We start from the raw sequence: 16,675 nt of genomic DNA on the forward strand, positions 1-16,675 counted from the left end.
TAGGGCAGTGTACTAAAGAAAGGTGAGGGCATGTTGAAGATAGGGCAGTGTACTAAAGAAAGGTGAGGGCATGTCGAAGATAGGGCAGTGTACTAAAGAAAGGTGAGGGCATGTCGAAGATAGGGCAGTGTACTAAAGAAAGGTGAGGGCATGTTGAAGATAAAGAAAGGTGAGGGCATGTTGAAGATAGAGCAGTGTATTAAAGAAAGGTGAGGGCATGTCGAAGATAGGGCAGTGTACTAAAGAAAGGTGAGGGCATGTCGAAGATAGGGCAGTGTACTAAAGAAAGGTGAGGGCATGTCGAAGATAGGGCAGTGTACTAAAGAAAGGTGAGGGCATGTTGTAGGAAGAAAAAAGGAAGACAAAAACTGGAAAAAAACACAGAAATGCATTTTTGCTCAAGGGGAGTTGGTCTTCACATTCTATGTTCAAGCCTAGTCGCTGGCGATCAGTTGTAGCTGTAATAAAGATCCAGTGAGCGTCTAATCTATCACAAAATGTATATTTAAGCGCGCAAAATAGGAGAACACTTAGATTTGGTGTTTTGGCCTTGTAATAGAACGCATTTTGGCCATGCTCTCTGGAATGTGTTCCTCACTCATTAGCGCTTAAACAGAACAGGCTGTGCTATCGGAACTTGCAACAAAAGGGTGGTTATGGCTCCTTAAAAACAAGGAAAAGACACGCAGCAGAAATGAGAGCCGTGTAAAAACATCAACAACGTTGCGCAAAGAAAGCTGAATGGCGTGCCAAAGTCTTGTGCCTAGCTGGCATCCCCCTCGTGTGTTTAAAGGGGTGTGGAACCACTCCGCTCCCTTCTTTCTTTCTTACTTGTCATAGGCGCTTGTGTCCATGTAATGATAGTAGCAAAACCGAGGGGAGATTGTGTCTTGCAAACATGCGTATTCTCTCTTTGCAGAGAACGACAATACTTATTATTATAGAACATATCCTGAACACGGAATGCAATCTACTTTTCTGACCCAAAACCTTTATCTCTTAAAGTCTTATTTCAAGGAGAGGTGTCCTTCTTAACTTAGTGTGTGGGCCATAAACAAGTATGGGGTGTATGTAATGATCTAAGTAAGACCACCATGCCTTGCCTTATTCTAATGAGGGCCGAAAACATGGAACACTGCAGCCAATGATTGAGGAAAACTATTTACTAAACCGGTATATTTCTTTGGCCTATACAGCAATGCTGCACTATTTGTGAGGACACAAATCTTTCAAACGAAAAGTCAACTGGTAGGTAGGTATGATCTGTTGATCTTTTTTACCCGTGAAAGTACATAACACGATCCTTTGATAAACACGTTTTAACTAGTTTCCCAGATGGCAATTCTGTGGCCAATGCAGTCTTGATTCACTGCAGATAATTATGTCGTCGAGACCTTCTAATACAAATTTTATTTTATTTTCTCGTGAAAGATGATAATGATTGTTCTCAACTAAAGGCCAATGTTTATATGCTCTGTCACTATTGAAGAACAATTAACGAGCAGAAATATTATTTCACTACTGAACTTTAGGCCTAAATTGTTTAAATTTTTTGTTACCTGCATAACGTTTTCTTGATGTGAAAGGAAGCTCATTGCGTTTCTAACGCGTACCTGTGGCTAGAAGGGGAAAAAAGAAGGAAAAAACAAAATATCGTTCTGGAGATCTGGACTTGCGCTGGGGAAAACTCTGGAGCTGTCCCGACTGACATTGTTTTACAGTTCGCCTGGCCTTGTACCTTTCATCACAGTCTGACTTTTCACTTGCACTGTTTTTGTTCCTCGGTTCAGGGTCGTATGTCAGTTGCTCTCTCTCTGTCTCTGTCTCTGTCTCTGTCTCTCTCTCTGCACCGAGTGCTTTCATTACAAAATTTAAAGCCAAACCAAGCCGAAAATTCAACGTCCCCATTCCGCGGATAGATCTCTTTAAATCAAGTTTAGCTTATTCTGGCAGCGTTTTGTGGAATTCTCTCCCGGAATCAGTTCGAGTCCCAACAAGTCTCAATACTTTCAAAAAACACCTCTCATTACATTTAATGTCAAATTACGAAAAGTCACAGTGATGGAAGACTTCGTTCTGATTATTTTCATATTGATCATATCTGTCCATAAAGCATCAGTGTTTCATAACGCAAGAATGTATGTATAGCCTACAACGTGTATATAGTCATGTGAATAGTTTTTCTGCCTTTTTTAATTTTTATTTTTATTTTAAGATTAGAATAGTCCCTCTCTGGGCGAGGGCTGGTTGAAAAGAAGCTCGTTTATATTGCTTATGCCACAACCCTCGTAAAATAAAATTTGATTTGATTTGATTTGATTTGATTTGATTTGACCTCTCTCTTTCTCTCTCTCTCTCTCTCTCTCTCTCTCTCTCTCTCTCTCTCTCTCTCTCTCTCTCTCTCTCTCTCTCTCTCAGTTCAAACGAATCTCTCTCTCTCTCAGTTCAAACGAATACATCTTCCCCTCTAAAAAGAAACAAAAAAGTACAACAACAAAGACAGAAAGAAAAATATGCCTCATGCTTTCAGGTAAACCCAACAAGAAAGGTGGGGAAGAAAAAACAAAAGCAGACACATCAGTCCCCAAAAATACATACAACATACAACACTACGCGCAGAAAGAAGAGTGCTCAAGTAGAGTACTGTCATACGCAGAAGCAAAGATAGAGGAAAGCACGGAAACGGGAGCAACCATCAGTATAAAGTCCCTTCGGCGTTAAAGTCTGTCGGCTTGATATATATATATTAAATAGGGCCTACACATTGCTGAAATGACCCGACATTCCAAGCCCAAAAACATTACAGTAGCAACTTTAACAATGAGAGAGAGAGCAGAGAGAGAGAGAGAGAGAGAGAGAGAGAGAGAGAGAGAGAGAGAGAGAGAGAGAGAGAGAGAGAGAGAGAGAGAGAGAGAGAGAGAGAGAGAGAGAGAGAAAGAGACTGGAGGGACAAAATCAGTCTGTCTATAAACGCTGACGCAATAAGAATTGACACATACAGTTATGGACGTTCAGAACCAGAATGTTTGTCTAAACTGATCAAACTGTACAACCTAGCTACCATTTCAACCAGAAAAACAGGGTTGATTGGGGTCGTGACGTAACACAAATTCAAACACGAAGGTAACATGTAGCTATAAAAGATCGCACATAAACGCAAACCTGTGCACCTGGAAAATGAATTAAAGACCCCCCCCCCCCTCCGCGCCAGAAAAAACACACACCCTCCGCGCCAGAAAAAAACCCACATACTAAAATGTTTGCGCTGAGGGTCCCATTGTCTGTTGGTGTGACGTCTAACATGCACGTGCGCTTTCCACGCTGTGTGATTTGACGCGCCAGTGAGCGCGTAGAATACAGGTCTGTGCACGTCATCGCGGAGGCCATAAAATCCTGCGCATAACGTCTCACACATCTGCACCTTGAATTCGGGCAACGAGGTGCGAAATGCACAACAGCTTGACGCGTGCAAGAACTTCAGTTTACGATGTAGTTCTCTCCGGTGCATCGGAGAAATCTTGGAGCGGGTGCTGGACCAGCTCTATCACCAGAGTTCATGACTGAGAACTTTACTGCTTGCCGTTGGGTTGATTACCGTTTGCTGCTAAGGTCGCTCAAAACTTTCACATTTCAAAGTTCCAAGCATTTTAGCGCTATGATGGGATGCACACGGCAAGATTACCTGCTTAAAGACACGTCGACTGGATAAGGTGCATTTTTTGTACTTGCCGTCAATCTCTGCTGATCTCATGAATGGGGATAATAATGGGAATATCAGCTCTGTTCTGTTTCCAACTCTCCCGTGACCTTTCTGCGGATTAATCAGTAATCTATCCTGGAATACGTCAAACAACCGTCTATCTCGATGCATGAAGGTCAAATGAAATGCGGGGAAGGGAGAATCTGGAATTTTAAGGACATGAAATTCGGATTCTCAATAGGTACTGAATCGAAACCAAAACTGAAACTGAGGTGGTCTCTCTCTCTCTCTCTCTCTCTCTCTCTCTCTCTCTCTCTCTCTCTCTCTCTCTCTCTCTCTCTCTCTCTCTCTCTCTCTCTAAGTTCCCTTTTCTCTCTGAATTTCTGTCTCTCCCAGCACCTTCTTCCCTCTACTGCTAAAGTTCCGTAAGCAGGACATACAAAAAGATCACATCGGTTGTCATGACATAAACGCACCAATTATGTCAGCAGACACAACAGTCCCAGACATCTAGCCAATCAGCAAGCACAAATAGCTGCATCAGGAACTCTTTGGTCTGGGTGTGTGCACTTCCTGTCACGTTTGACATTTGAAAAAGCGGGTGTAGCGTCCAAACTTGCGTCACAGTGGGGACTATTTATTGTCGTTGCCAGCGAAAAATGCCTGATTGATGGGTTGCCGACTGACAACAGCAGTCTGTGTCGTCCCCGTCAATTGTCGATGGCGACGGAGGATTTTTTTAGCTGGACTCGCTGACGGTGCGGTTTTTGTATCAAAAACTTCTTGCTGTCTCGTATGATTGCATCAGGTCATCACCTGGCAGCATCAGCAGCCACCGCCGTAGCGCATGTTCAAGGACATGTACACCGAGTTTGCATATTATGTTGAACGATAAGTTTCTTATTGACAATAGCAGTTATAACGTATACGTGAACGGACGGACACACGAAACACATATCGAACGATTGCAAGGGACACGCATGCTGGAAATTGTTGCCTACATGTATAATTATAAGCTTCCTGAGATCAACCACGGTAACGGCAAGAAACAGAAAGCAAAAAAATCCATTCTACAAGAGCATTTTATGTCACTATCTACGCCTGATCACTCCTACATGTACAGTACTCTTTCTAGCACTCACGAGTCGAAAACCTGTTATCATGACCTGCGCTACTGGACGTAATACAAACTGACGAAAAGTCATCATCCCAAAATAGTTCCTGAGTGATGTACATGGAAAGTTCTGTTTTGTACAAAACAATTTGTTATAAGACACATAACCCATCAAAAACAACTGCTTGCAACACCTCACAACGATGAAAACAACAAGACTCGTACGAACGTAGGGGACTATGTAGAAAGATACAGGGTGAACGACCGTAAATATGATAACCTCTCGTTTTTTTCTGATGCTTCTGGCTCTCTCCTTTGTGTTTCGTTCATATTTACATGTATTCTCCGAAGTGTGTCAGTTAGGGCTCCGGAGGAAAGCCACAATAATGACAAAAACACATCCAAGCCCGCTAAAATAACAAACGCCGGGTGTTTGTTTCAAGATCGTGAGCGCAGCTGTGTATTCTTTCTAAACTTCTGTCAACGGGACATATTTTGAACTGGCGAATACAGTTACGAAATAAAGTTTGAAACACTCCATACTAATGTTACAGCTGTCTAAACAAAACGACGGTCACACTGTCAGCAAGTTGACGCCATCAGTATTAAAAAGTGTGACAGTCGCTGCACTCACAAGGACAACAGACGAGATGGAACTCGCTGATGTGCAAAGTGACCCCTTTGTTGTGCAAATAATATGTCTCCTAAGATTTCCCTGACGCCTTTCTATCTGGGAAATTAAAGAGACACATAAACAGGGCGAACCGTTATCTTACAAGGCGAGTCGGGTACACCGATTTCACATGAAAGAATCGTCACAGCGAGCGGTCTACGATGATTGTTACAGAAAAATTTACCGGATATTGCGTCCCATGATATAGAAGCGTATAACTATGGCGCAGGATTATGTTTTGTATTATCATGCATGGATGCCACGTGCCTCTTTTTTGTACTCCCCCGAAGACGTCAGGACTAGTCTACAGTCTTTGACGCAACTCCAAGAGGTTGTAACAGGCCAAGCAAAAAGGTGCCACCAGGGTAAATGCCAGCCAAGGAGGAGAAGAAGAAGCAGAAGAAAAATCGAGGAGTGTGTCTGAGGCAGCACCAGCTCTTGATATCATCAAATACCACCAGCTTTGCCACACACGCTTTGCTTGATAACCTGGCGTAATTACCTTCCCCTCGGTCTCTCTTTTTTTTGCCATTTGGCTGATTGTGCGACACTGTATCAGTTGCCCTGACGTGGGTTACCGCGTCTAATCGGGCCAGGGTGTAAGAAAAGATTTGTCTAGTGTTTCTGCGCAACTCGCTCACAGCTAACCTTTTGGATAAGATAGCCACCTCTCGGTCACGTGGTACAGGCAAACATGTCTTGGATTGGTATACTCCATTGGAAGATGAGACAAACAAAATCACGTTCAGGTCTGCCGGCAATCGGCTTACCGTAAACCATCTTCATGTATGGATCTGGCCCGCTTAGCTGGCTGGCGAATATGCGTGTGAACTGCACAATTCAAACTCTTGAAAGGATTGAGTCCATGACGTTTGTGTATAGGCTAATTCGCCTGGAGTTGCCTCACAAGGTCGATTAGTACTCCAAAGCATCATAAAGACCACCGGTGCCTGCAAGTTCAACAGGAGCTTTATGACGAGACGGGATGGTCTTCCTCAGCAGTCTGTATTGATAACACTTTCTGTTCGACCACAAATCCCAACCCCACCAACTGTCTCACACACCTTTTCCGTTCCCTACCTAGCGCCCCCATCTTTCCGGAATGTTCATAATAATACCGACAGCGGGTTTACTAAGACTCGGAATAAATATGCGAGCGACATTTTGTTACGAGTCTGTCGTACTTCAAATACAGCCGCGAGGTGGGAGATACCCGCATCGCTGTGTAGGGCGAGGAGACCCCCTGGAAGTGTGATGGTGTCTGATGTTGGTGCATCGGGTGCAAGGACGTGACGTTGTCTGCGTCAATGTTCCGCAACTCTTCACCGGGGGTTGTGGCTTATCGTATTTGTTTTAAACACTTTGAGATATGTTGTAAGTTTTATCAATGAAAGGTGACGGAAGCAGGTGAGGAGGGGGCGATGGGAAGAAAAAGGGATTGAGTGAGGTGTTGGTGTCAAAATGAAGTTCACGGCAAAACATTATCGCTTTTCAGATAAGGACAATTAGGCTGTTCTGAAACATCATGATCCCAATTACAGGTGTATTATAAGTATACAACTTTTGTTAGTTGACAAAAATAGAATTTTTGGCAAACATGGGATTTTGTTGTCGTTGTTGTTGTTTTTCTCCCTCCGAAAACAGATTGTTAGGGGTCTTCAGGGGTTCAAGATCTGCCTATCCTATTCGCCTCAATCCGACCTGCACACACTGCTGCACAGCGTGCACCGAACATGATGCGTATAGCTTCTCGGCTGCTTCATTCTATGACGGCTTATCAGTGCCAAAACATAGGGTTACCATTTTCACACACTCACACTTTCACAAATAGCTTTCGATAGAATTCGTTATTCAACAAGTTATCGGACAGACAGCTGTATGTCACGGTTATCTACATATGCGCTCAGCTCTTATTGTTAATTTGCATCGGACTAAAGAACTATAGACCAGAAAAGGTTCGAATCGAGAGATGTTTTGTTGTATCTGATGCAACAGTCGCGCATGCGCATTAAACCTCCACAGTCACGAGGCACATGAAAATTAGTAATTAACACGGGAAAATCACTAATTTCTAGTTTTGGCACTAGTAAGCCGTCAGGAAGCGAGCCAAAACTGAAAAATTAGTAATTAACACGTGAAAATTAGTAATTAACACTTGAAAATTAGTAATTTTCACGAAATAATTGTAATTTTCTTGTGAAAATTAGTAACTTTCACGTGTTTATTACTAATTTTCACATGTTAATGACTAACTTTCAGTTTTGGCACTAGTAAGCCGTCATATCATTCCTTCTCACCTATCGCTGCTTGTCTTTTACGTATCATGGCTTCTTACGTCCCATAGCCATCATCAGTCATCATCGCTCAAACGCGCTCTGTTTTGCATATGCTTTTATAGTTACCGTTACGCGGCATGTGTACGCTTGCCAAGCTTTATGCAGCCCGGCAGTTGAGGGAGGGCCAAGTGTAATTCTGCCAGGGACTCGAGGGTCAGCGAAAATACGGTTGAATTGAATGACGTTTCTTAACAGTTGCTGTTCTTCAAATCAGTCGAACGCGTTGGGTTTTCATCACACCCAACATTAAGGAGTATATTACCAATAGCAGAACAAATTCAATGGCTGAATCAAAACTCCTCAAAGAAGATACAATAAATACAATTCGCTGATTGCAATGAAAACACAGTCATTCCTGAAGTCCTCAGAAGAGTTTACCAACTGTAACTGGGGACTACTCATTCGACAAGGTTCGTTAACCTCCAGCTCCTCTCTGACAATGATCATCCGCTGACAATAACTGTGGCGCAGAAGACTGACGTGGAGTCGCCTACTCTTGGTAAGCGAAAATCAAAGGGCTAATGAAATGACGCATAAGACATGAGAAAAGGTGAGGACGTATATAACGACTCACAAACTTACAGGATCGAGAAAGCTCTACTTAAACTCTAAAGGGCTGGATGTAGCAATCTTGTGTCTCAGTACAGTTTAGTAGCTGACATTTGACACTGAAATTAATAAATGTCTAATGTGTGAGGTGATAAGGTTGACTTGTATTGACTCACTTCAAATTAATCTAATCAATTACACAAATAATTTCGATTCAAGCTCTTAACATTCATACATACATGTACATTGAAGCTTACCCTGGACGCCGCACGTTGGTTCATCAGGTGCAGAATTGTGGACAGAGTTGAGAGGTGCAGGTAACGCTGACCGCTTGTACACGATGTGAGGATGCCGGTGGTAAGGATCTTCGGCAGGGTTGTGCCCCTTTACCGGCTCGATGATGTACTGTTTGCCGCCAGTGTGTACAAATCCAGACTGTAATACACAGAGAGCAGTAACATGAACAAAACGTTTTACAGACACTCGTTTGTTGCCTACAGGTTTTTTACCCTATATTGAAGTAAGAATTAAAGGGGAAAGAGGATGTAATCCGAAAAAAAGAAAAAAAGTCACACATATCAGTGGAAACAATAACAGGTCGTTACAACTGTACAAATGAAGGTTGGTTCGTGGCAGAGCATGCGTTTTAATACTCAAGCTAAAAAGCCGATATATAGTTTGTCTCCAACACATAACTTCAAGATCGCAGGCCTTCGTAAGCCGGACAACACTCACTCCTGCATGACAGACCTGTACTAGGAGTCACAATCAATTCACAGCACATTAGAAAAAGATTTTTCAATTCATTAAGACGATGGCGGCAAGAAAGAAGACAAATCAGAAAAGCATGAGAAGCAAATAAATAACAAAACAAATCTGGTGAAGGAAAAGAAGAAACGAAATACGCACAACCCACTGATCGGTACCAGAAAATAAAGTGTAATGGGAGGGACAAAATCGGTAACATACATATATATATAAAGAACATGTAATACTTGGGACACTTAAAGAACAAAGAAAGGCAGTGCAACTATGATTCAAAAAGATCAATGTTAGAGATTTGTAATGTGATTGTGGACACACTCTATGGACGTCACATGGTGGACACATTGGCGACACATACGTGTGTAGGGCATGACATGTCGAATGTAACATTGTCGACTACGTGCTTGAAGGGGGAAGATACCGGCTTACTTATCGATCCGTGACACTCAGCCAAGGACTTCACGACGCCATGTCGTACGCGGAAACTTAGGGGGTATCAAACAAGGCAACAGACTAATGCTGTAGGTTATGTCAATGTAGCTCAAGAAGTATACCATGAAACGACTGATCAAGACTGTTTAAAAAAAGAAAATTCAGAACACTGTTTCAATCCATACAAAGCCGGAGGATACAAACAATGTTAAATGCAGGGTGTGACATGTGGAAGACGTCAAGCGGTGTAAGGGTATTGCGTTTGGTTTTGCAGTCTACTGAAAAAGGACTATTTTTTTCCCCTTATTCCGTGCTAATAAAACAGTTGCTCAGGCAAGCTGCGGGAGGCAAAAACACGTAGTACCGAAAAACAACACAAAACAAGACTCACATGTAAACTCTTGCTGTACCACAGAACATCACAGATGAAGTACGTAGATAAGGAGGAAACGGCGGTTTTGCAGACGTAGAACTTACACGAAAGGCAAGACAAAAAGCAAGGGCCATTATAAGGGAAAACACGACAAGAAAAAAACCCATGTTTTGTCGATACAGCCTGCCAACGCTCCCCTCATCCAAAACCATCACTTCAGAGGATGCGGGGAATTCAACGCATGAAACCTTCGTCTGGAAAAGTTGTTTCCAGTTTCAGAAGCCAGTGCTTATGTGCGTCATAACTATCTAATTGTTCTAGCAACGCCCGCAACACGCTCACGGGGTCTTAGGTCAAAGCTAGACTTGGCTGGAAAGGAGATGGTGTGGCATCTACCTGCTCACATAGAGTCTGAGAGAGAGAGAGAGAGAGAGAGAGAGAGAGAGAGAGAGAGAGAGAGAGAGAGAGAGAGAGAGAGAGAGAGAGAGAGAGAGAGAGAGAGAGAGAGAGAGAGAGAGAGAGAGAGAGAGAGAGAGAGAGAGAGAGAGAGAGAGAGAGAGAGAGAGAGAGAGAGAGAGAGAGAGAGAGATTCCCCTGAGGCGCAATACAAGAATCAGAAAAAAATAGTGACCGATGCCAGATGCACCACAGTGCTGCTTCTAAACTACGACGCCAGTTCAGTTAAGCATTGCAATAAATACATCTTGCTCTTCAAACAAAGGTCTTATCTTTTCCTCCATCTTTTTCATCAAACGAGTGCAGTGAGGACCTTGTGTCGCTGGCTACGTCACAATGAAAAAAAAGAACGCAGCAAATATGACCACAGTTAGGATTTAGGAAAACACAGCCAGCGCCGCCCCTGCAGGTCGCTATTTTTGCGTGAAAAGAAGAATTTCAACATAAAATTTACAAACGCCAGGTCGCAGAAATAGTATTCTCTTTCCACTGCAGGTGACTTTCTTTCTTTATTTGATGTTTAACGTCGTTTTCAACCGTTCAAGGTTCTGCAGGTGACAACCATAAAGAACGATAATCATTCGCAAGTGAACCGAATGTGCAGGTATCCATGATGATAACAGCTGATACTAATGGCCTTCAAGACAATCTTTTAAAGCGAATTTTGCTTTGTGATTCTATATCTACATTATGTTGTGATTCTATATCTACATTACGAACGCTAACGTCAATAATGTTCCAAGTCCACTGGCTTCATTAGCAAATGCAGGCTTTCAGGTTTTGAATTTTCATAAAAATGCTCAAAGGTGCACCAACTTAGACAAACAAAATGGGAAGACTCGTCTTTGATGGCTTACTAGCAGTATTTATCAACAGAGAGAGCTTGTAACTTCACAGATGTACAATTGGTGAACCGACCCAGACAAACACGACTGTTCCTTTGCTAACTCTACGACGAATTGCTGATGGCTCCTGATCCTGTATCTGGCACGCCGCGTCTGTTTCTCTAGCGCAAGTATCACTCTGCTAAATAACCTTCATCAGACCTCGGTTACATTAACTTAGTCCTCTAAACTGAGTCAAGTGTAAACAACTTAAGCGAGTACGCGGCTCCAGGAACACAGCGGCTACGGTTTCAAGGAAAAGAGCGATCTATTTTTGTCAGAAATTCACCAGGCAAAGAAAACGCACGCCATCACTGCAGAATTCCTGCTCTGCATACATAAATATCGAGACTGTGGGCAATACGCGCAACAGACGAGAAGAAGACGAACATGTTGTTTTGGTAAAAAAAACCCACCTAGTTCCATGACAATGTGCATGTCGCTTAACCACCTTTTTTTTTAACAAGGTGGTGAGAGAGAGAGAGGAGAACTCAGAGAGAGAGAGAGAGAGAGAGAGAGAGAGAGAGAGAGAGAGAGAGAGAGAGAGAGAGAGAGAGAGAGCTCAATCGGAACTCAGAGAGAGAGAGAGAGAGAGAGAGAGAGAGAGAGAGAGAACTCAGAGAGAGAGAGAGAGAGAGAGAGAGAGAGAGAGAGAGAGAGACAGAGAGAGAGAGAGAGAGAGAACTCAGAACTCGGAGAGAGAGAGAGAGAGAGAGAGAGAGAGAGAGAGAGAGAGAGAGAGAGAGAGAGAGAGAGAGAGAGAGAGAGAGAGAGAGAGAGAGAGAGAGGGAGAAAGCAAGCATATATTTAGAGAGAGAGAGAGAGAGAGAGAGAGAGAGAGAGAGAGAGAGAGAGAGAGAGAGAGAGAGAGAGAGAGAGAGAGAGAGAGAGAGAGCAAGCATATATTTGTTCCACTGGTATTTGAGGGTAACTTCATAACGTCTTTGATCCGATGATACACTAATTTCATGTCTTATTAGACTCCCTGGCAGATGCAGGAATTATACTGGATGCGTCATGCTGCCAACCAACATCAACAGAATGTACAAAGAAACACAATCGCAGATAACGGATCACAACAAGCAACCCGGGCCCCTTGTCATACGCCATGTTATGTTATGCTTGCACTCAGGTGCAAAAAAGCAATTTTACCCGTCAGCACAGGCGCTGGAATTGTTACGAAGAGAGTTGAGATCATTCCGTTGCCATGTCTTTAAAATGTGTATACGTACGTAAATCCAAAAACAAAGAGACTGCCAACGTTCCAAAATTCAGAATAAAAAAACAAGAAAGGTAGGTTGTGAGGAACGTTTGTTATTGACAAAACAATACATTCACAAATATATCGACCCAACGGTCTTTTCAGTGCACAGACAAACAATTAATAACGAAAACTTATCTGGCTGATTTTTTCTTCCGCCTGCCACGAAGCTGCAAACGAACGAATCATTCGTTATTAATTGTTTGTCTGTGCACTTAAAAGACCGTTGGGTCGATATATTTGTGAATGTATTGTTTTGTCAAGAACAAACGCTCCAACAACCTACCTTTCTTGGTTTGTTTATTGTGTGTATTATACGTAGTTAAGCGTTGTGGAGTGTTCTTATCTGCAGGTAATCGGCAAAAGTGTGTTTCAATGTGAAGGAATGGTAAGGATATGTGTAATTAGTGCAATGGTAAGCAGGGCCGGATCTGGGGAGGGGGGGGGGGGGGGTTCCTGGGTTCCGGAACCCCCCCCCCCCCCTGGCCATCCAATGTACCTCTCAGAGAGAAAAAAAAGTGGACTTTTTAAGCTCTTCCCCCAACTCCCTCAGTTTATTTGGTCTTCTAAAACTATTTCAAATTATGAACAACATCAAGTCGACAACGGCCTGCCCTCCCCGTTATAAGTCCATCATCATAGTAATATTCAAAGTAAAGAGTCCTGTCAGACTTATTTACTAGGCATATATGTCTTTGGGATTATTCCACTGAACCACTATGGTAAATGAATACATGAAGTATTTTGTTACTGTTGAAAATGTGTAATTTTGATTCCCAATTGCAAGGAAAGACCAAAAAATGACCTCAAAATTTTCTCGGCTTCTGGGAGGCTTTGCCCCCCAGACCCCCCAGCGGGCCGTTGCCCCTGCACCCCACCGGGGCCTGGGCGGCCCCTGGACCCCTGCCTTCAGTTGGATCCCCCCCCCCCTCAAACGAACTTGGTCCGGCCCTGGTAAGGGTATGTGTAATTAGTGCAATGGTAAGGGTATGTGTAATTAGTGCAATGGTAAGGGTATGTTTAATTAGTGCAATCGATCGTTGAAAAGGGTTCAAACGTGCAGGTAGTAGTAAAGGGGTGTTTTGATTTTATGTCATGAATTGTTAACAGGGATCGAACAGGTCATGGAAAACCTGGAAAGTCATGGAATTTGATTTTTAATTTTCCAGGCCTGGAAAGTCATGGAATTTCAATTCAAGTCATGGAAAGTCATGGAATTGAACAAAAATAAGAAAGAAAAAAAATTAACCTTTAGCACGCCAGCGGCTATTTTCGCCGCCCAGCCATTCCATCCCCCCCCCCCCCCCCCCCCCTTTGCCAGCCAGCAGCGATTTGCGTCGCCAGCACAAGGCTTGTTCGTATGACCAACTTCTCGTTCGTGTTTGCATACGAGAATAACGGTATTTTTAACGGCACTTGAGCCAAAGCGAGGCTCACTTCCTTCCGTTATCTCGTCGTGTCGTCGGCGCTGCATTTGAGTCGGTTTCGTCGAAGTTTTCTGCTTTTGTTTTTGCATCGATAAAGTACTTTAGCGCTTCGACAAGCAAGATGGAGGATGATGAGTTTGAAACTTTCTTTCGAGTTGTTTCTTGACAACAAAAAGTATGCAGAATTGGAACGAATTACCTAGGAAGATCTTCGCAATGAACTGTGTATCGCGGTGAAAAAAATGACAGTTCGTCAAGTCACAGTGACGGTTACGAAACGGAATTTACGAAAGTGCAGATGGATACAAACAGTGGCTGGTCCAGTCACAGGCGGAAGGTATCGTTCACTGGACCACTACTTTTATAGAAAGTCTTTCTATGAAAGTAGTGGTCCAGTGAACGATACCTTCCGCCTGTGGTCCAGTTTAGTGAAATGACAGGACCAGCAAACATTACCGATAATCTGACTGCGTAGCAAATGCTTGACTTGCTTCTCGAAGAGACACTGCGTAGAAACTGACTCAAATTCAGTGCAAAGCAAGCCAGTGTCAAAACTGGCAGTGACAAGACGTAAAAAGTTTGCGTGTTCGGAAATGGCGACCTGTGGATCTAGTCATGGAAAATGTTATTGAGGCTCATGGAAAGTCATGGAAAAGTCATGGAATTTTGTTTCTAAAAACCAGTGGGGACCCTGTGTTAAGGAATATATTGTTTTGGAGTTACTAGTGTAAGTGTGCAAGTGTAAAAGTTTATCGTTGAAACGTACGCGTTTGAATTGAAAGTAAATCTTCCAGAATAATTCATATTCAAATTCAGTTGTTTTAAAGTGGTTTTATGTCAAGATAAAATTTATGATCCAAGGGTGTTGAAAAGCAATCTCAAACAAGTGTTAAATGCGCATTGAACTGCTACGGAATGATCAAGTATGTCGTTATTCAGTAATATGTGATTAAAGGTGTTGTCCTGATGTTATTACGACGCTGCTTGATCCTTAACCGTATAAGGGGAAAGCGGACAAAACTCGAACACTCCCACCCCCCTCTCTTAACCGCTAGAAGATGGACACTCAAGACATAAGAGGAAAAAAAAGAAGTCACATCTTTATCATACAAAAGCTCAAACAATAGAGAAGAAAAAGAAGGAGAAGAGGAAGAAAACTAAGAAGAGGATGATGATGATGAAGAGCAGCAGCCAGGAGAAAACGACCACGATTCAAAGTATGACATTGATAGGCATGCATACACCTGTGTTGACGGAATTTCGAAGCCAAAACATGTGTTCTTTGCACGCCTGTGTGTATGTGTGTGTGTGTGTGTGTGTGTAAAAAATAAACAAGCTTCCTATATAACGTGCACAGCCAGCCATCATACATGCTCCTGGTAATGGACAACTTTTTGCATCAGCACTGTGTGGAAAATGTGGCCTGATGCCTAAGAACGGCTGAGAGGTGGAGAGAGGGGATTAGAGAGGATGGAACGGAGGGTGCGCTGTTGATGCTTTACGTCACGTCTGACACTGATTTGAAGAAGCGGGACATGTGATGCCAGAGAAAACCTTTGTTAAGTAATGATCTGTTGGTCTTTCTAATTCGGAAATAAGTACGTACAAAAAGTGCATGTTTACAGGGGAAAGATGGTGTGGCTAGGGTTGAAGGGGGTGGGTGGGGCGGAGTAAAGAGATGACACCGGAAGAGAAGAACGTGTGGTAGCGTTACAAATAGACATGCAACAGGTACCGCGTGGCTCCTTACGAAAGCAATGGGTTTGGTGCCAAGTCAAGGGCACTTATAATCCTTCAAGCATTCAAAAAAATTACACGTTCACAAAACAAAGTGTGCGGGTGCTAGCCTATACATGACTGGAAAAAGTGAGAAGGCGAGAGAAGGTGAAGGGCGGAGAGGGAGCGGAGGGATGGAGGGTGGAGAAGGGAACCTCATTCGCCATGACACGTGGACTCAGTCTAGTGCAAAACCGAGACGCCATGCATGAAGTGCACCAAAAGGTGTGCACGTCAGTTCAGTCAAATAAAATGTCCACGATAACGGTTGAACATCGTTTGGCTTGAGCAGATAATCAAAATTTCTCATCTGAAAGAAACTAAAATGTGACACCAAACCGACATTCTTGGCTGTAACGCAGGAGTTTTACTGCCGGTAAATTTTGATGAAAATGAAACACCCTCCCCCGATTTAGGCAAAGATTGTTTGCCGGCACTTAACTGAAATTGAAGTTTATGACACAGTACTTCAGAACCTCTTGCTACATGCACACGTACATAAGCGCATAAGAATCATGGTTTAAAGGAAAGTGTCGGACCCAATAGCCATACTTCAAAACAGATCTGATAAGCTCAGAAAACAACAACAAAACAAACTCGCAGCATGCAGGAAATGTGAAAGTTATTTATGAAGTTACCTGTGTTCTAAAACCAAAAAAAGATAGCTTTCTATCCGCGGCCCGCTTTGGTTAGTTCAAATCTACATTCAATAAGGATCAACTTACATAGAACATGCCACGCTTGAATACAAAGTCAGTAAGGATCGAGTTATATTGAACTCTTTCCAATGAGAGACAAATTCAATAAGGATCGACTTACACGGAAAAATCTTTGTTCGAAAACACATTTCCAAAACCACGGTGGTCCCCTTTTGACACCTTGATGTTAAAGATGCCAGCACGTGTTCTTAATCTCTGTTCACCTGTGCC

The 16,675-nt window shown here is 42.9% G+C and overlaps 1 protein-coding gene across 4 annotated transcripts in view; it reads right to left on the bottom strand.

The window, feature by feature from the left end:
* LOC138976152 (A disintegrin and metalloproteinase with thrombospondin motifs 6-like) overlaps window positions 1-16,675 on the bottom strand; it is a 141,248-nt gene that overhangs the window by 30,223 nt on the left and 94,350 nt on the right. For all 4 annotated transcript variants that reach the window (XM_070349011.1, XM_070349003.1, XM_070348997.1 and 1 more), the window contains one exon: window positions 8,630-8,807. In XM_070349011.1, coding sequence (XP_070205112.1) covers window positions 8,630-8,807 — 178 coding nt within the window. The remainder of the gene's footprint in view (window positions 1-8,629; window positions 8,808-16,675) is intronic.

This window comes from Littorina saxatilis, linkage group LG1, assembly GCF_037325665.1.
Source record: "Littorina saxatilis isolate snail1 linkage group LG1, US_GU_Lsax_2.0, whole genome shotgun sequence".
Lineage (NCBI taxonomy): Eukaryota > Metazoa > Mollusca > Gastropoda > Littorinimorpha > Littorinidae > Littorina > Littorina saxatilis.